This window comes from Scatophagus argus, chromosome 17, assembly GCF_020382885.2.
Source record: "Scatophagus argus isolate fScaArg1 chromosome 17, fScaArg1.pri, whole genome shotgun sequence".
NCBI lineage: Eukaryota > Metazoa > Chordata > Actinopteri > Scatophagidae > Scatophagus > Scatophagus argus.
In genome coordinates, this window is record NC_058509.1 from 22230451 (window position 1) to 22251384 (window position 20934).

General features: G+C 39.7%; 2 protein-coding genes across 5 annotated transcripts in view; both read left to right on the plus strand.

The window, feature by feature from the left end:
* vars2 (valyl-tRNA synthetase 2, mitochondrial) overlaps positions 1-3242 on the plus strand; it is a 48020-nt gene extending 44778 nt beyond the window's left edge. For all 3 annotated transcript variants that reach the window (XM_046417071.1, XM_046417069.1, XM_046417070.1), the window contains exon 30: positions 2651-3242. In XM_046417071.1, coding sequence (XP_046273027.1) covers positions 2651-2728 — 78 coding nt within the window. In that variant the 3' untranslated portion in view covers positions 2729-3242. The remainder of the gene's footprint in view (positions 1-2650) is intronic.
* A 534-nt stretch (positions 3243-3776) lies between these two features.
* On the plus strand, positions 3777-20253 carry mgat1b (alpha-1,3-mannosyl-glycoprotein 2-beta-N-acetylglucosaminyltransferase b). 2 transcript variants are annotated; one of them, XM_046418047.1, is made up of 4 exons: positions 3777-4531; positions 4940-5142; positions 7635-8850; positions 16998-20253. In XM_046418047.1, exons 3-4 carry the CDS (start codon positions 7981-7983, stop codon positions 17697-17699), a joined length of 1572 nt encoding a protein of 523 aa, XP_046274003.1. In that variant the 5' UTR covers positions 3777-4531; positions 4940-5142; positions 7635-7980; the 3' UTR covers positions 17700-20253. The 2 variants fall into 2 exon arrangements, with proteins under 2 accessions (XP_046274003.1, XP_046274002.1); XM_046418046.1 differs by having other exon boundaries at positions 3777-5142.
* Positions 20254-20934: the final 681 nt, after the last annotated feature.

The following is a 20934-nucleotide window of genomic DNA, read 5'->3' on the forward strand; positions in this document are numbered from 1 at the left end:
CCATAACCTGTGATGGTCCTCATGCCACTCCACACCTCTCTCGTGTTGTTCTGCTGGAGTTTCCACTCCAGCTTCCTCCGGTACCTCTCCTTTGCCTCTCTGATCTTTATTCTCAGGGTGCGCTGAATAGCTCTCACCTCCTCCCTATTGCCTGCTCTGAAAGCCCTCTTCTTGTCATTGAGGATGGCTTTGATGTCCTTGGTTACCCACGGCTTGTTGTTGGGGTAACACTTTACAGTTTTGGTTGGGACAATGGTGTCCACACAGAAGTTTATGTAAGCAGTGATGCACTCAGTGAGCCCATCAATGTCCTGGCCGTGGGGCTCACAGAGTGCCTGCCAGTCTGTCACCTCAAAACAGCCCTGGAGTGTCTCATTCGCCTCGTCTGTCCATCTCCTCACAGTCCTTGAAGTTGTGGGCAGACGCTTTACGAGAGGCACATAGCAGGGGGAGAGGTGGATCAGGTTGTGATCTGACCTGCCTAGTCGGGGGAGGGGGGAAGAGCTGTAACAATCCCTTGCATTAGCATACAGCAGATCTATTGTTCTTCCAGCCACTGTTCAGCTGCTGAAACAGCCACTAGCAATGGTAACTAAGAGGCAGACAGTCGGAAATGAAAACCCAGCAGTGGGAAATGTCAAGCCTAACTGAGACTAACTAACTCACTGGATAAACTAATGTACTTCATCTGATCATTAGCTTTCTGAGGCTGACAACTAGCATGCTGAGTAGCTCAGTTAGCTTCTGACTTGGCCAGTTATTTTCTTCTTTTGTATTTCTGCTAAGTGAAGCCAAATGTATGTGGCCTGTCACCTCCGCCAATTGTGGAACAATTAGAAATATTATTTTTGTTATTATTGTCTATTTTGACAATTTTGTGCACCATTGCTACTTGAGATGTGCACAAAAAATCTTGACTTTATAATATGTTTAATTGTAGTCTACATTTCGGACCATATAAATGCCAAGAAAGTTATGTTTACACCATTGGTCAACAAATTATGGAACTGTTTTATGATTGTGTGTATTTTATATTTAGATTATTCATTTGTGTAGCCTATTTAGTCAACTGTGCAATGAAGCATTTCTGACTGATTCTGACATTTAAACCTACCAGCAATCACCCATTACATAGACACCACTTAGTTTATCTATTCAAGCCCTTCTATATGAATGAATGACTGAATATGAATGTATAGTCTATGCCTGAGAAAGAACTGGTACAGCAGGATTCCCCCTAGATGAACAGTGTAATAGATTTATGTAGACAGGCTGTCAGATCTGCATTGGACTACATGAAAGATGCAGAATCAAGTAAGTGTCAGTAGTTGTCACCATAAACACTGTAAATCTATCAAGCCAGCCAGCAATCTGCTGGGGCATCTCAGGCAAAACATAACTTATAATCAATGATGAAATGAATATTGTGCATGAATTTGTACAGAACATTAACATGAGATTTAAATAATCGCTGAAGTTTAGTTCATTGCTTCAAGTAATGTAATTAATATTCCCATCACAGTTGCATTATTTCATTTACCTCCATCCAATAAGCTATTAATCAGAATGATAATTTCTATGATCCATCCCAATATAAGGGTGAACAATGAATCAGTATGTCCTACTGAAGTAGAAATACTGTAACTTTGACAATATCTTTACATAAAAATCTACTTTAGTACAACACAACTCATTTAAGCAGTTGTCTTGTCCTGCTGGCCCCTGCAATGACCGAATTTCCCCTTGGGGATCAATTTCTTATCTTATCTAAAAATGTTCTCAGAAAATTATACTTTTCTCTTTGATAACTGACCACTGTGATACATCCACTATTTGCCAATTTATAAATATTTTGTCTTAAATCTTAGTCTTAAAATGTGTTTTCTGTAATGATGTGACCTACAATATAGTGAGATATAGTTCTTCTTTGTTCACCATAATAGGTTTTATTTTACATAAGAGCATTTGTATCAAAATGTTTAATACAATGTTTTCAGTTTTCTTCTGTTTTTCTGGCCCCTCTTTTGCATTTTATTTAAACCCACCACCAAAGCAAATGGCTTTTACCGCCATTCAGAGTCAAATATTGTAAAGTATTTGCAATTAAACAAAACTGCAACTTACATAGTGTTCCAACACAGATCTAATTGTCTGTTTTCATGAATCTATTACATTGTCTCCTACAGATCAATAACTTATTATTATTCCAGTTATAGAAATGCTGCATTCATTGTGGTGACGAAACAATTGTGTGATTCATCTATAGGACTTCACTTTTATTTCATCATAACAATTCTTATTTCAAAATTGTTTTCAAAAGTCTATAGTATTCCAATAAAAATCTATTATTATATATTCAATTTATTTTATTTTCCTTTGTTTCATTTATGTATTCATTCCTTTTTTACTAGAGTTATTAAAATGAATGTTTGTATTATTATTTATTATCTTTATCTTTAACTTTATTATATAAATTATGATTCAAATTATCATTTAATTTTTTTGTAGTATCCATTATATTATAGTTTTGTACATGTTGTACATGTTTTATCAGTAGTTACTATCCAGTTAGACAACCCTATGGAAAATGTTGATGTGATTTATATTTTTAAAAATGTGAATATAACGTTATTGCTCATCCTGTGTTCAGATGTCAGCCTTGAAGCAGGAACTGAAGACCATTGAAGATCAGCTGAGGGTCCTGCAAGTGACTCAAACAACAGAATAACTACAGTCAAGAAGCTTTGCAATGGGCATCTGTCCATTATCTATCCCTTTGCATGGTTGCTGGGCTAGACCCATTCCCAGTTGACATTGGATGAAATGCAGGAGATTTCCTGATCAGTTCACCAGTTCATCACAGGGCTGACATAGAGAGACAAACAACCACTCACACTCACATTAATCTAATATCACTTAAACTTTAACCTCATCTGCATGTCTTTGAACTGTGCAAGGGAGCTGGAGCACTCAGAGGGCAGACACAGGACAAGCTTCACATGGCCTTGGTGGGTTTGAATAGAACTTTTTTGCTGTGACATGCCATTGCTAACCACTGTGCTGCTGGAGAGCTTAACATTGTGTGACTATGATGCAATACTGCACTGTATAATAATCCACTCACCAGGGCATGAATAAGTTTTGTTCATGCACAGATGGCAGTGCATTGCTCCTGATCAGCTTGTATTTGTGTCCTTTGGCCTTTTAAGAGATCACAACAAAGACTTTCTATTAACATTTGATTGATTGTTTCTTATTTCTTCTTAACTAGATTAAAGATATTTACCAGTGGGGGTGTCAGAAAGTTGATACCTGGAGAAATCAGGGACCAACCAATTATGTGGAAAACTTTTGATCACTAAAGTGGGGATTATATGTTATGTTGGATACTGGACTACAGAAAGCATGACACCAAATCCATTAATGTTGGTAAGATTCAAGATAAGTGATATATATATAATGTGATCTTGTACATAGCTAAAAATTAAAAATAAGAAACTAAAAGTGGGAACATAATCTTCAACTCCTCAATTATGTAATGAACATGACAGGCAGTCGTGGATCAGCGGTTAGGGTGTCGGACCCGTAACCGGTGGATCGCTGGTTCGATTCCCCATACCGGTGTCCATGGCTGAGGTACCCTTGAGCAAGGTACCTAACCCCCACTGCTCCCCGGGCGCTGCACGCGGTCGCCCACTGCCCCGGGTTTGCTGTGTGTGTGTGTGTGCACGTCACTTGGGTGGGTTAAATGCAGAGCACAAATTTCGTTGGAGTGAGTTCCCTCCAATGACAAAACATGTCACTTTCATCATCTTTCATCATCTGGTCCAAGTCAAAGAGATAACATTTCACGTCCTATAACAAGTACTCTCCTTGTATATTAAAATAGGGTCAGACTAATTGCACTGGTAGAGGTCTATTATTTCATAAATGTGGGTATATAATATTAGAATACATTTGACGCACAAAGGGTCTGATGTTGTAAGGAAAGTTGATTTTCATTATGCATGGGTAAAGGCAATAAAAGTCAGGATATCGCAATCTCTGCTACTTTTTTAAAACAATCTTATTCTAATGTCAAACAAGTCTCAATACTAAATCAGTGGAGTGATCCTTTAAACCCTCACGGTCGTCATACATCCGAAGGACCATGTGGTAGTGTAAGAATCTGAACAAGGACAGAGGAAACGACTTCTCAGTGGTAGTGTAATATTTGTAACAGAGCAGACACTCTAGACACTTAATATTAGAAGATACTGGGTGCTGGATAAAAAAGTAGAGTCCAGGGAATGATGGAAACCATAGGTGGAGGTGTAGTCATTACTGTATCCACTGTGTACCAACACAAAGATGTGCTGTTAATGTGACACCGAAGGAGGTAACACGTTGATTCAAAGAGCAAACGTTGGCTAGCTGGCTAGCTAGCTAGCTAGCTTGCTGGCTTGCTGGTCAGTCAGTGCCGCAGCTTGATGTGAGCCACATCTCCTTTCTACATGCAAACCTTGTCAAGTCGTACAGAGCGGCATGAGAGGTGAGTGTGATTGGCTCCCGCTGCTGCTACAACCATGTCTTCGGTAAGGACGGCCGATGAATGAAAAAAAAAACATGCAATGCATCTGCTTGGTCTTCGACAGCTAGCTAACAGCAAGTCAGTTTGCTCGTGGTAACGAGGGTCGTCATGTCACTAATGCTTAGAAATCATTGTACGATGCTGTTTCCCTGCTGCATTACACAGCCTTCGTGTAGCGTATATCAACGTAACTAGAGTGTTGTCAGCTAGCTTACTATCTTCAAAGAAGTATCTGAAGTGTAGCAGCTGTGATTCATCTCAACGTAGTAATGCGGACGCTCACATCAGTTCAGTATTATTACTGTTTTGTGTGAGTAAACTGAGAGGCGTCGACTGCCTTCCAGTGCTCATTGCCTTTCCACTGTGTAGTCATGTGAACCATTAGCTGGATGGTATACTGTGTGATGACCCTACCAGTCAGTCAGTTCCACGTTGTCCGAAATAGAAATAGAGTTTCAGTTGGTACAGTAAGAAGAGCAACAGTTCCCTCCCTCCCTGTTCACCATCATCTCCTTTGGGCTGCAAAGCTGACAGGGGGACATTCGAAGATCTGTAGGCTGCTCCATGTTCAGGTAAGGTCAATTTCACACCTGTTAAGAACTGCTTTCTTCATAGGGCTTCTGACTTTCTTATTGCTTGTCCTTTGCATTTCAGTGCTCACCTCAAGAATTTAAACTACTCGTGCCACAGTCTTTCCCTGTATTTTTATTTTGCTGCTTTAATCGATTCATTGTTATTACTTCTGAAGAAAAAAAAAAAAAAGATTCATGGTTCTGGTAGAAATGAATGCTAAAATGATTGATTAAATAATTGTTAAATCTCAAAATGAATCACCAGCAACTTCAATTATCAACTAATTGTTAAAGTCATCAAACTTCTTGCTAAAAGTTTCTTTTTATGTAATTGAAAACTGGGTTTTAGACTGCGTGGTAACTTTGATCTCTGAGATCTTGTTATGGACATTCACAATTTTATGATGTTTTATTAAATAATTAATTGATTAATGGAAAGTATATGATAGTCTACAGCTTAATTTGAAAAAAAATAAAAAAATGTGGCAAAATCTTGTGATTACTTTGAAAAATGGTTTGAAGACTGGAGTTTAAGGCTAGCTGCTAATATGCTATATATTTCCCTGATTATGTCTGTATAATTTGATTTCTTTTTTTAATGTCATGACATTGCTTATAAACCTTTGAAAAGCATTTTAAACCAGTTTTTGCTTTTTTTTTTCCATCATCTTAAAAATTCTCATTTTTAATTTAGACATAGAACTGTGGAAAAGCCAGTCCTGTTGTAGACTGTAGTGTGTTTGATTTAGGTTGGATTGGAATATGTTCACAATGGGCACAAAATCTCTAACCCCAGCAACAACCAAGCACATGACTCTTAGTTCTATTCAAACGTATTATGGATAAAGGTAATATTTGTAGACAACAAGGTGATGGTATTACAGAGAAAAAACAGTTCTGGCTGACATGTTATACCTCACAGAGCTGAGTTTGTCCTATCAAAGCAGTGAGGCACAGCCTTCATTACACTGCATTACTAATCCCAACATTTGTTCCTTGTAGTTAGACTTCCTTAAAAGATTATCACAGGCCTGCCTATATTTATCAGCACTAATTGGTTTAGGAGGAACTCCTGTAGAGAATTCAGTGTGACCTTTTTCATCTTCTGCCTTGTTTCATCCCTCCATTGGTTCACAGTAGTAGTTTTGGAGATCACTTTGTTTCATTTCAACATTTGTATTTTAGTCTGTCTGTTCATGGAAAGTTGGACTTTGACTTGAAAAGCAAAACCAATAAATAGAGGGCAGATTGTAAGCATCACTACAGCCAAATTACAAAATCACTAAAATTATTTTAGTGGCATGTAGTATTTTCAGAGTGTCTCTTCCCCAATACACAACCATTAAACAGTGAATGTTGATATAATGCTGTCCTGATGCTACAAAAGCCAGGCCAGTCAGTGAGTCAGTTCATAACCTGTTGTTTCTTTAATGGTGTCAGATCATGGTAAACAGTATCTGCTGCCATTGAAAGAGTAGTTAGAATTTTTTAATTTGCCTCATCAGATTTTAGTGCAAAGCCACAGATCTCCTCAGCTCTCTGTTCAGCTTACAGTTTAGCAGTAATGTCTCCGATCATCTCATCCAAATTTAACATTCCTTAACCTTCTTTGCCTTTTTGATGGATTGCTGTACAAATTATAAAAAAGCAAATGCAAAAATTACCGTTACCATATATATTAACACCATGACTCATATTGTAATATCTATTACAATAATGTAATATGATTTTGATAACTTACTCCCTGTATCATTCAAAACTTTTTTGCATGGAAAACTGCATTCCTGTTCAGGTACAGGAACACACAATAGTTTGTAGCCTTAAGGGATTCTGAGATTTTGTTTTGTCTCAAGCAACAGTCCATCAGCCAAACATATTCAGTGTATAGTAGGAGTTTATAAAGCAACAAGCACAGAAAGCTTGGCATGTTTGTTTGGCAAAAGACATCAAGAATAAATCACTTAAAAGTGATCCTCCAGTCAAAACTGTGTTTTCCTTCTTGTGCCTATGAAGCTGCTTGTTCTGTGTTCACTGTGTAAAATGATGTATGTGCCAAGTCTGGCTCTGTAAGGCTGTTTTCACATTCTTTGATGAAAGTGTGAATTTTTGGCCTCTGTGAATTTCCTCGTTCCATCTATGTGGTATTAATGACATCACAAATAGTTTGGAGGCCATACTAGTCCTGATACAGTATTTAGCAGTCACAACTGTGATGTGGACACTCATCTCCTCCAGTTACACCATCTTATGTGGGAAGCTTATATCTGATACTAGTGTTGATATGATACCTAGGTTTTGATGCCATATGGAAAGGTATTGCTCTTTTTTACTACTTACTTTGTGAAACTGAACATCTATAGTAGCCTTTTTATGCACTAAAAACAGCCAATGTACAATGGGAAAGGAATTCTCTAATGCTGTAGTGTGGCCAAGTTAGGATAGCTACTCAGCATTAGTACTCCTGATAATTTGTTTTCTTGCTCTGTTTTCAGGATAATGGCTAAAGGATAACAGCCAAGGAGCTATTTTCCCTCAACCCCAAAATTTTCCTTTCTTTTTCTTTTATCTACACTTTTGGAATATTCCATTGCTGAACTTCTGAAAGTCTCATGTCTAGGAGCTTTTATGAAATGCGTGCATTTCACAGTTGGATCATCTAAACTCAATTTTAACTGGATACTCTTGCTTTTGACCAGAAGACAGAATGACTTTCAAATTTGAAATAATTACGTTGTGACCGGATATCAAATTCCTGCTCATCTGGTACATTGATTTGTGGGATTCTCAGTCACTTGTTTCCACCTACAGCTTTTCCATCACCTCATAGTGTCATTCGGCATGGTTCGCAAGAAAGGTTCTCTTATACTATGTGGTGCTTTCCTGTTTGTCGCCTGGAATGCTTTGCTTCTACTTTATCTTTGGGGTCGCCCTCCAGTCGGTCGTCTTGGAGAAGTTGGTGGAGCCGAACCAGGAGGAAAGGAGGAGTGGGGCATGGGCAGAAGGAAGAGTGGTCGGGTCAATCTTGCCGGGCAGGTGATCCAACTTGCAGAGGAGGTAGAACTTCAGCTTGAGACCCAAAAGAAGCTATTGAAGCAGATCGAAAGTCATAGAGCAATGTGGTCTCGGCAGAAAGACCTTGGAAAAAGAGAAACGGATGTTGTAAAAGATTTCAAAGAAGAGGTTGTCCAACAGCCACGGAAACGTCCACTTCCCCTCAAAGACAGTGTGGAAGACTGGGACCAAACTGAACTAGAACATACACAGAAGCCTGTTTATACAGTTGCCCAAGACTCAAAGTTAGAACAAAACCATGCCACTGGAATACAGGATGAAATTGGTAAGAATAATAAACTTTTGACTTCTGTTGGCAGCCCACAAATTGTCATTCCCATTCTAGTTATTGCCTGTGACAGAGTGACGGTGAAACGGAGCCTTGACCGACTGATGCAGTACCGCCCTTCTCCGGAACTGTATCCAATCATTGTTAGTCAGGATTGTGGCCACGCCGAGACAGCCCGTGTGATTAGCTCATATGGAAATCAAGTGACACACATAAGCCAGCCAGACCTGTCAGACATTAAAGTTCGGCCAGAACACAGAAAGTTCCAGGGCTACTACAAAATTGCTCGACATTACCGCTGGGCACTCAACCAAGTCTTCAACACATTCTCCCAGTCTACTGTGGTCATTGTGGAGGATGACCTGGAGGTGAGTGCTGTTGAACTTCTGCCTTATTCACTATATTACCACACATTACAGTAGGCATTATCACTGGTGATAGCTTGATTTAAAAAAATAAATAATATATATATATCTATAGATATATATATATATAGATATATATATATATAGATATAGATATCTATATATATATAATTCTTGTAGCACTGTCACAGCACCACTTTTCTCCAGAAGGCTGTTTTTGGGTAGTCTGAAAGTAGTTACTGATAAGAGATCTGCATAATGTGTTGAGTGGTTTTTACAGGCACTGATAAATGATGCAGCACAACAGGATGTTGACAGTGGAGTTTCAGGAGTCTCAAGTGTAGCTGAGAAAATTACTATCTTCTATGTGATGTCAGTATGCATGCATGTCTTACACTGAAAGATTTATTGAACTTGAGCTCAAGTTGATAAAGTTGCAGTGTTATGTGGGGAAACCCTGGGTTGTGGTAGTCATGTGGATGTTCTTTGACACACACCACCTACCTGAACATTGTAGACCAAATACCCTTCCCCTGGTCAATGACCAATAAATTTTTCTCCTTCCTGGAGGCCCCACCCTCAATGGACAGAATGCAAAAAGGGTGTCAGTGTACATATACAGTGTAGTGTAAAAACAAAAACTACAGTGACTGGTCTACTGTCCTGCAGTACTGCAGAATCTCTGTAAAAAGATCTTATGATTTGTTAGCAGGTCCACTAAATGTACATCTCACATCTCATTTCAGTAACAAAAAAGTAAACATATAAGTAAAAGGTACAGCGTTAAAATAATCAAAGATGCACCCCCCTTTCCCATTCTGGATGTGGGACAAAACAAGCAGGTTGTCAAGAAAGGACAGTCTCGTCCTTTCAGTGTACTTGCTGGTTTCAACTCTGTAGGACATATGCATGTTTCATTTTAGAATAGAAAATGTCTAGAACTTTAGATTTGTTGTAATTAGTTGTACTCTGGTGACCTGAGGTTGTTCTTATTTTTGTCAACTTATTCTGAGTGGGGGAGTGGGGTGTCACTCTCAGTGAGCTTGCAGCATCATCAACAAAATGATCGATTGAGGAGGGGCTACAGTTAGTGGAAACCCTCCGTTATGTTTAGACATGGTATTGAACTAAATTACATTGGTAAAACTTAAGGGAATTTTAACAGCTGGCTGTTTTGGAGCAGTTGTTATGAAACTAGAGGCCTGTTTCATGAAGCATGTTATGTGGAAACTCTGAGTATGATAAGCCTGAAATCAACAAAACCCTGAGTTAAGTGTTTCAATAAGGGAGGTAAGTTAACCCCGAGATCGGGGTAAGTTAAGCCCATTTCATAAAGCAAGGTAACTCATGTTCAGAGACTGTTACTGCTGTAACTTAGTCTGTGAACATAACCTGGTCGGGAGCGGGTTTTATTCCAGAAACCCTGAGTTTGTCTCTGACTCCTCCCCTTTACAGAACATAAACCTGAACCGTTTCCTTATTCACTGAGTCTCCGTCGAACCTACAAATTTTGTATAAAAATGGCATGTCCGTTTCTGGAGGACCCTGTAGACGAAGAAGCACTACTTATTCGCAGAGAAATGTGATTGCGTCGGGCAAGGATTTTCCGAACACATCTGGATAATCTTTCATACTCTCTCGACCGTTATCGTTTTTCATTACAGTCACTGCAATACATTCACAACCTCATCCGTCCTCTCATCACTCACATCACCTACCATGGCCGTACACACACCACTGAACAGATACTTTGCATTGCTCTACGTTTTTGCAAACTGGAGTGTTTTATACAACACTGGAGATGCAGAGCACATAAATTAAGTTGTTTTTCCTGGGCACAAGCCTGTGAGAGCCATCAGAGAAGAGTTCCATGGGATTGCGGGTAAATAATTTCAAATAAATAACTTTTCTGTTAATAACATGTTGCTGTGACCTTTGGGAGGAAAAATTTGAATGTCTTTTAGGATTTCCAAATGTGATTGGCTGCATTGATGGCACTCACATCCCTATCACTGCTCCTTCAGAAAATGAAGGAGATTATGTCAATAGGAAGTCCTTCCACAGCATTAATGTACAGGTACATACATTGACTTCTCTCTTTAAATGTAAGAGCACAAACATTTCAACTAATCTGTCTCATTTTCTGTACTGTTAAGATCATTTGTGGTGCAGCTCACATAATTACAAATGTGGAAGCCAAGTGGCCTGGGTCTGTGCATGACTCCTGTATATATCGAGAGTCTACTGTGAGCAACAGACTGGACAGTGGAAAGTGGCCTGAAACATTGCACTGGTGGCTGCTTGTCTCCGTAAAGATCTTCGTCTTGTTTGTCTGTGAAAAATATCAGTACTAAATAAATGTGACTTTACTTGCAGGAGAGATTGAAGACTTCTGGGTGACAGGGGTTACCCCTGCCAACCGACTCTCATAACTCCTTACCCAGACCCTCAACCAGGCTCCCAGCAGCACTTCAATGTGGCACACTGCAGGACAAGAGCCAGGGTAGAGATGTCTATAGGCCTGTTGAAAGCCCATTTCCGGTGCTTACGTCATCTCAGAGTAACCCCTGAGAGAGCCTGTGACATAATTGTGCCATGTATTATTCTCCATAATATTGCAACTATTAGAGGAGAGCAACACCCTGCCCTACAAATAGAAGACCTTGAGGAGGATCCCATCCACTTCCCAGAAAACCAGGATGGAAGAGCAATCAGAGATCTCATATGCAATAACCATTTTCCAGGTTAAATCAATAAAAGCACGACCACACTGTCACACATTCATATTATTTTGTCTTCCTTATATTCTACAGACAGAGAGAGACAAAGAGAACATTTTTCTGTTAGATTTTCATGTTGTTCCAACAATAAATTAGATAGTATCTCAAGTTCCAGATCTGCCTTTTGGATCTGGCGGTCCAAGTACACCATTTCCTTATCTGTTTTTTCAATCTGTAAGGAGATGGATTCTGTATAACTCCTTGACTGGTAACTGGAAATCCATAAGAATGATGTTAAGTCATATTGTTCTACGTGTACAATTGCACAGAATCAAACGCTGTTGTACTGCAGAATTTGATGGACCCTCTTCATGCTGTCAAGTTACGCCATGTTAAAAAAGAACAACAGTGTCACCTTCCATGTCAATATAAATCCATACGAGAATGTCACATGTACATGTAAAGCTGATCTAATATGATACCTCTGTAGGCCTTTCTGGGACAGCAGACACAGCATCTTCATCTTCATTATCCTTTGAAGACAAACATTTTCTTCTGTGAACTTCATACTGCTATTGGTTATGAGTTTTGGTGAGTTGAGTTACTTACAACAGGCTGGAGTTGGGCTACATGAGGCTCCAGTAGGAGGAGACTTCCCTCAGAGTCTATTGGATTCAAGAACAAACATCCTGTCTCTAAAAGAGACTTCATAAAAAACATTATAGAGGTGTGGTCTTCTTACATGTTATGAAGGCACTTGTGTCCTGGGCAGTGACTGGCTTAGATGAGCTGCCCCCTGGGATTCCCTCGGCCACTGGCCTTCCAGTAGTTTGGCTAAGGGCCATCTCCTTTGCCTCTGTTAGAGGTGGTGGTGCAGGTCCTCCACCGATTTAATGAGGTGGCGGATGGTCTCCTGAGGGCTCTCCTACCAGACCTGGACCAAAGCATCCGCCAACTCCTGGACAGTCTGTGGCGCAAGTGGCGTTGGTGGATAGAGCGAGACATGATGTCCCAGATGTGCTCAATTGGATTCAGGTCTGGGGAACGGGCGGGCCAGTCCATAGCATCAATGCCTTCGTCTTGCAAGAACTGCTGACACACTCCAGCCACATGAGGTCGAGCATTGTCTTGCATTAGGAGGAACCCAGGGCCAACCGCACCAGCATAGGTCTCACAAGGGGTCTGAGGATCTCGTCTCGGTACCTAATGGCAGTCAGGAAATGCCTCCCCACACCATTACTGACCCACTGCCAAACCGGTCATGCCGGAGGATGTTGCAAGGCAGCAGAACATTTTCCACGGTGTCTCCAGACTCTGTCACGTCGGTCACGTGCTCAGTGTGAACCTGCTTTCATCTGTGAAGAACACAGGGCGCCAGTGGCGAATTTGCCAATCTTGGTGTTCTCTGGCAAATGCCAAACGTCCTGCACGGTGTTGGGCTGTAAGCACAACCCCCACCTGTGGACGTCGGGCCCTCATACCACCCTCATGGAGTCTGTTTCTGACCGTTTGAGCAGACACATGCACATTTGTGGCCTGCTGGAGGTCATTTTGCAGGGCTCTGGCAGTGCTCCTGTTCCTCCTTGCACAAAGGCGGAGGTAGCAGTCCTGTTGCTGTGTTGTTGCCCTCCTGCGGCCTCCTCCACGTCTCCTGATGTACTGGCCTGTCTCTTGGTAGCGCCTCCATGCTCTGGACACCACACTGCCAGACACAGCAAACCTTCTTGCCACAGCTCGCATTGATGTGCCATCCTGGATGAGCTGCACTACCTGAGCCACTTGTGTGGGTTGTAGACTCTGTCACATACTACCACTAGAGTGAAAGCACTGCCAGCATTCAAAAGTGACCAAAACATCAGCCAGAAAGCATAGGAACTGAGAAGTGGTCTGTGGTGCAGAACCACTCCTTTATTGGAGGTGTCTTGCTAGTTTCCTATAATTACCACCTTTTGCCTGTTCCATTTGCACAACAGCATGTGAAATTGATTGTCAATCAGTGTTGCTTCCTTAGTGGACAGTTTAATTTCACAGAAGTGTGATTGGCTTGGAGTTACATTGTGTTGTTTAAGTGTTCCCTTTATTTTTTTGAGCAGTGTAGTTTAACATGTCAAATGTTAGCAAAGTGAGATACACCAGGCATGTTATGTTTCCGCCTCACCTGATTGAATTATATTTTTGTATTTCACCCATTATATTTCACCTGTTTTTCACCCCCAGGTTTGCACCTACATGAACAGAGGGCCAATACTATTTTTTACATGCAATATTGTATGAGTGATTAAACACAAAACTTGAGCAGTGATTTTTTTTTTTTCCCATGCGTTTTCTCTATCTTTTGCCACTGCTGTCGTGTTAGTTTTTTTTCCGGAATATATGCTCATATTCACCGTACGCCTCCATCAAGATTTCCAGCTCCAGTGGTGAAAAATATGTTGAGGGCATTCTTTCCCCTCCGGCTTCCGTGGTGAATCAGGGAATCGCGTCTCCATTGATGATGGTTTTTTTATAGTCGTGGTGCACGCTCTTGAGTCAACATACTCAGAGTCGACAAAACTAATGCGAATCAGCTTTGTTGAAACAGGAAACAGTTTTTCATTTCAGGGTTTGTCAGCTCAGAGTTAACATTCATACTCAGAGTTTGTTGAACCTGCTTCATGAAACAGGCCCCAGCAGTTTTCCCCAAAAAGCCTAATTTGTTTGGGCTCATGTGAACACAGCAGTTGCACTGGGATGTGGGACAAAACAAGCAAAGTTGTCAAGAAAAAACATATGGATGTTTCAGTTTAGAATGGAAAATGTCTAGAAATTTAGATTTGTTGTAATAAATCATACCCTGGTGACCTGGGGTTGTTCTTAATTTTGTCAGCTTGTGCTGAGTGGGGAGGGATTACTACAGTAAATGCCAGTTTAATCACCTCCGTGTGTGCATGAATATTAAAATCATCTACAATAATTTTATCTGTTTTGAGGACTAGGAGTTCTGAAAATTAAGATAAAATGAGTTAGTATGGAACATTAAATTATAACCAATAACATTTCTGTACTGTTTTCCGATTTGGATTGGTTGGGCTAAGAATAAGGTTTTCAGATGAGTTACAATTGAGTGTAACTTCTACATTGATTAATAGGCTTGAGTTGAAAATGCCTGCAACTCCACCTCCTTGGCCACTGTCTCAAGGAATGTGATTATTAATAGGACGGATTCATTTAACATATTCATTTATTCATTTATCTTATTGTTTATGACAGAGCCAGGTTTCTGAAAGATAAATGTGTATGATATATTTACTAGCTTTGGACAGATGTTACAGGCTTCAGAATGAGTACCCATATGCAAATAAGGATCCTGTAAAAACAGGAGAAACAATGAGGCAGGCACAGTTGATTCTGTTTAGTGCACCTTCGTCCAGTAGAATTTATTTAACTGCATAAAGGCACATCATAATACAAATAAAGTGCTTTGGCTACTCATTCCCTTCCTTTAAACCAAAACATTCAGTCCATTTGCATTCTGCTTTCTCTTTTAAAATTCAGTCAGTATAATGCCTCAAAATAAATGCTCATTCAGCCATTAAAATGTTTGTGTTTACATTTGGTTCACAAATATTGGATGAAAATATATAAAATGTTTGGGTTCTCAAACAATCCCCCTGTTTATCCTCACTCAGAGGGCAAGTACAGATAAAGCAAACAGCCATTGATGGCTGTCAATTCAATAAAGACATACAAGCTAAAGGCTTGGACATGCTAACAATCAAAAGTGTTTATTACATTTGAAACCTTTTATGTAAAACAGGAGAAAGAATGAGGCGGGCACAGTTGCTTCTCTTCAGTGCTGCTTCACCCAGAAAAATGAGGAAGTTGACGATAGCCTGTTCACAACAAATGACCATGGCAGAAGTAAAGTACCACTCTGCTTCCTACTGACAGCACCAGGAGAAATTCACAGTATATTACTGTAGTGCACTTTTGGAGTTTTACCAAGAAAGGAAAATTATCCATGGGCGCTCAAAACAAAATAGTTGTCCTAATAAAATTCCCAAATTAAAAGTCTAAACAAAATTACATTTGAATGTGGCCACACACACTGTGGGCATCACACAGGGATCTCATGTTTAAACGTATATATTTCTTTTTTTTTTCCTCTCTAAATATGGTGGTCTCTAGAGAAAGTGCAGAGAGGCGTGTAGATCTGCAACTCTGCCTTCCTAACATTGTTTTGATTGCTGTAGCTGTGAAGTCCTCAGATAGTTCTGACAAAGGATGGGGAGAATTGGCCCAATGGAGTCCAATGAGTGTTAAAATAGGAGTTTGAAAAAAAAGTTGTGTTGAAGCCCACTTGCTTCCCCGAGTAGGTTGATGTGAGAGAGTTAAAACAGAGTTGTGAAATAGCCTTAAAACAGAGTTATTTATTTTAGAAACAAAGATCTTTGGAGATCCCACCTCAGAACACAAGTCTGCTTCAGCCAAACGCCAAGTGGGATCTAAAGCACTCAAGGAAGTACATCATTATATATACTTTAAGATAACACCGGTTGCTAGTCTCAACACCTTTACACTCAAGCGAGAGGGGAGGGGTGGTGTATCAGTGTCTTCTCCTGTCGGTCAGAGTGACTTGAGATATGGTGTCCTTCTCCTACTATGCATGATACCTCTATCTCCCTCAGTGTGCAGTCCTGAGACAAACAACTAGTTCTACATGATTATAACATTATTAATTATACCATTAATAATATAGCATAAAACATATAGCATAAAACAGAATAAGGCATGTTAAACATTTTTTTAATCCACAGTTGCAATTTTTAAAATCTTTGTAATAATCTTTGACACTTTTAGCAGTAAAAAATCCTAAGAAGAAATAAAAGAAATAACAAGAACAAAACAAGTCCTCAGCAAGCAATGCAGTTTATGGGGTACACTTGAGAAGGTCCCTATCAACACAGACATTTTTTGCTGTTTCATTTCCTTATCATACAATCAGTATCAAGGCACATATCAGAATACGCTCATTTTTGTCTTTGGAAACATCAAAATCCAGCTAGATATTTCTCTGCTACCCAAACACTATAGCATGATAGACTATATGATCAGTCTGTGCTCAGGAGGAGACCAATAGCCATTGTGGATTTATTGATCAGAATAAATCTATAGGCTATTTTGTCCTTCTTTATATCGCAGTGAATGTATGGACTTAAGGCAGTTGCCAGGTTGTCTACCAGTTCCCCTGCACTGAGACATTTAGGTCATATTACTGTAGTAATTTCTGTTTCTGTGTTAAGCAGAGACAAATTAAATAGTTTTATAGTTAGTGCTGTACTCCTCTTTGCTGTAGAATTGACTTCTGTGATCAAATCTTTGAATGATTCTTTGGATCAATTTGACCTGTCTTTCTGAAGCATGTCACTCCTGTGCATCTCACTTCATTAGGTGGCACCAGACTTCTTTGAGTATTTCACAGCCCTCTACCCAATCTTGCGCTCTGATCCCACCCTGTGGTGTGTTTCTGCCTGGAACGATAATGGCAGAGACGCCTTGGTGGATCCATCCAAAGCCGAGCTTCTCTACAGAACAGATTTCTTCCCTGGGCTGGGTTGGATGCTTCTCAAGGAGATGTGGGAGGAACTGGAACTGAAATGGCCCTCAGCCTTCTGGGATGACTGGATGCGTCAACCGGAGCAACGCAAGGGGCGTTCCTGCATTCGGCCAGAAATCTCCCGCACTATCACCTTTGGCCGGAAAGGTGTCAGTTTAGGTCAATTCTTTGACCAGTACCTTCGCTATATTAAGCTAAATACTGAATTTGTGCCTTTTACCGAACAGGATTTGTCTCATTTGCTTAAAGAGAAGTATGATGAAAAGTTTAACAAAGAGGTTTACAGTGCCTCACTGGTGAAGATTGAGGACCTGCAACAAGGGGGCAGCTTAAGAGGCCCTGGACCGTACAGGGTGCAATACTCTAGTCGGGACAGTTTTAAAGTCTTAGCTCGAAATCTGGGGGTGATGGATGACTTGAAATCTGGGGTTCCTCGCACAGGTTACAGGGGTGTTGTCAGTTTCCTGTACCGAGGTCGAAGGGTGTTCTTGGCTCCACCAGAGGGCTGGACACAATATGACATCAGCTGGAGTTGAGTGACTGATGCAGTCTATACAAGCTGAAATGCTGTTGAAGAGGGGAGAGAGCCTTACTCAGAGGAACACCCACTCAGACCAAAGAATATCAGCAGATGTATTGATTCTTTAAGAAATTAAAGCAGCGTTGATGGGGTTGCAAATTATTTGCAGCAGGGAGATCGTGGCCTGTTTGTTAGGGAATCTTAGAAGTTCACAACTTTAGAGACAGCACTAAGTTAAAACTGAAAATTCTATCTTTCAAAACAGCTATTGGCAATGTGCCTTGCTTTCTGGGCCCATTTTTGTTTGGCATATTTTTTATTCCTGTGAATAACTGGCTAAACTCATTTTGCTTCATGTTTGCAGTTGTTAAAGGAAGAGCATGTTTCAGTGATGGTGATAATTCACTGCAAGCTTAAACACAAGAAGAGTGACCATCACTAGAAAAATATGCATTATGTATAAAATTTAGGGACATCTTTTTATATATATCTTTAGATAGATATCTATTGATATATATATATATCAACATTTTAGAAAGTAACTGTCAAAATTGTTTTTTGTTTAGAACAAGTAGGATTTGGGATTTTGTGGTTGCAGACCATGTTCACCAGATTGACTGCGGGCTGCACACCCACTGCTCATAGGTTAACACCAAGAAATGTTCCTTACACAGCAAAATACACTTCCTGGCACCAAAATGTCCACCTGGATTTGATTAAGCAAATAGGTAATAGCCTTGCATTGGCAAAATTAATGCAGTGAGTAATATGATTCAGCTGGCAACTCATGTAGTGAGTAGCTTCTTATTTATATAACAACAGCCATGTCAGAAGACATATCCTGTGGTCCTGGAAAAGATGTTACTCTGTTTTAGAAGAGTCAAATCAATTCTGCTCGTTCTGCCTTTTAAGATACTTTTGAACAAAATAGAGTTGAAAATGTTTTGTGCAGGATAGTAGCAGTTGTAGTAACAGATGTTAAACAGTACAGAAACAGTACTGGAGAAGCAAGTGTGAAGGTTTTCTGTAATTTATCTGCACTGCTGTTTTTAGATTAGTTCATGAATATGGCAATGCCAAGAGATTATCTCACAGTGTTAAACCTCTATGAGCTTCAAAGTCATTGAAGAATAGAATAGTGTTAATACCTGTTTGAAATGGCCACACTTGAAAACAGGTGAACGAAACTAACTTGTCTTTACAATGTTAATATAATGAATTATATAGATGGTCTCTCCTCAAAGGCATTCATGGTGTTGTACTTGTTTCATATTCAGAGCAACAGAAATAATTATGTGAAGAATGAAAAAGAGAACTTGAGAGAGAAGTTGAACCCCACCCATATTCATACCCTCATACATCCGCCCAGTCATTATATTAAGTTGGTTTGACTAACAGCTGATTGGACACAGCTATCAAAAAGGTTTTTCAAACTCCTTTAAGACTTTTTGAGGAACACAAGACCTCTGTGGTTGATCTCTTGCTCCAGTGGTCTTGGATGGCTGGTAATTTTATTTTATTTATTTATTTATGTAATTATTATTTGTGTTGTTGTTAAACTAATATCTATTTATTGTGTCCCAGTTGCACAGTTTAAACAACATCGCTGTGATGGTTGAAGAGAATTTCTTTACTGAAGGAAATACTGTACCACATTGATTCTGCAGTGGGTTATAGAATCTGCTTTTCTACCATACTACTCTCCATGTAAGTGAACTTTGTTCTCGGTGTGTAGAAAGACTTTAATATAAGTGATGAAATCATAATGGTGTGGCTATTTTGAAATGACTTAACAGTCTTGAATTTGAAGTTCTAACTAGTTCTGAAAGCTGCAAATGAAATTCAGATGTCACTGATGTGACTGATGATCACACTGAAGCCCTGATGCAGGGCAAGTTGTAATTACATGACATCCAAACAATGGTTTGGTCAGCCTAGGTTTGTTGAAAAACCACAGATTGTTTTATAGTTTTATGTTTCTGCAACAAGAAGGCTGAGGAGTGGTGAGAGAAATTATCATCATTGTACTGTAATTGGCTTAGAGAGATTGATTAATTCCCATGTCTGTATGGTAATGTGTTTAACCACTGCCTGATATGTTTATAACTTTAATACAGTATAAATAAAATCAGCTATTTTGATATTTGTTCAAATGCTGAATGAGACATCTGTGTAATTTGCAATGCTGAACAGTGGCTTGTGTCATATTTGTGCATTTTAAACAACTGAATTGAAGCATCTTACCTGGTTGATGGTTAGTTTCTATGGGACTGCAAAAATATCTATACAATCTTGACATCCTTGAAGATATGACCCGTTTAAGAAAAGCTTGATCAAAGCAAAGGAGAACTTACAAATTCAGTCTCGTGCTGCTGTCCTAGGGGATACGTCATGAAGTCATGACATAGCCAGGCTTTCTTTGCATTACCTGGCTCTACAAAACCTAAAATCTTAATCAGAAATATTGAGTATCTTGACAGTGGTCATTCATTTTTTTGTGACTCAAAGGTTTCTTTAATGAGGTCTGTGAGCTTTTACTTAAAAAGGGCATTTGGTGCATAATTTGACCCTTTTTCCACACAAAATGCGTGCTGCCTTCTTTGGTCAAGAACAGGTCATTATGATGGAGAGCAAAAAAATATTACTGTTGCTACAAATAAGACCATAATGCCACAGGAAAAATGCGGATTTGTAAGTAAGCTCTTAAACTTTAAAGTCAATACATTATATTTAAACATTAATCAGAAATTAGATTTAGGTCTTACACTGTTCTTATTATGAGCAATACATGGATATCACCTTAGTTTTTGGCCAAGTGAAGTCCAAGTGAAATAAATTGATTATTGATTGCACATCAGGACAGAAATTCCAAACATGCTCAATGTCATGTCTGGTGACTCTGCAAGAATTGGGGTGTTTTCATGTTCCAGGAATTCTGTACAGATGGGGCATTGCATTATCATGTTGCGATATGAGGTGATGGCAGCAGGAATGACGCAACCAAATGAGCCTCAGGATCTCGTCGCGGTATCCTCTGTGCGCTCAAATTGCCACCAGTAAAATGCATCTGTGGTGATTGACCATAGCTTGCGCCTGTCCAAATCATCACTCCTTTACTACCACGGAGCACTCTGTTCACTGCGTTGACATTAGCAATGCAATGAAGGATCTGTATGAAGATGTCTTCACATCAGTCTGCAGTTGTGAGGCCCATTGGATGTACTGCCAGATTCTCTGAAACAACATTGGAG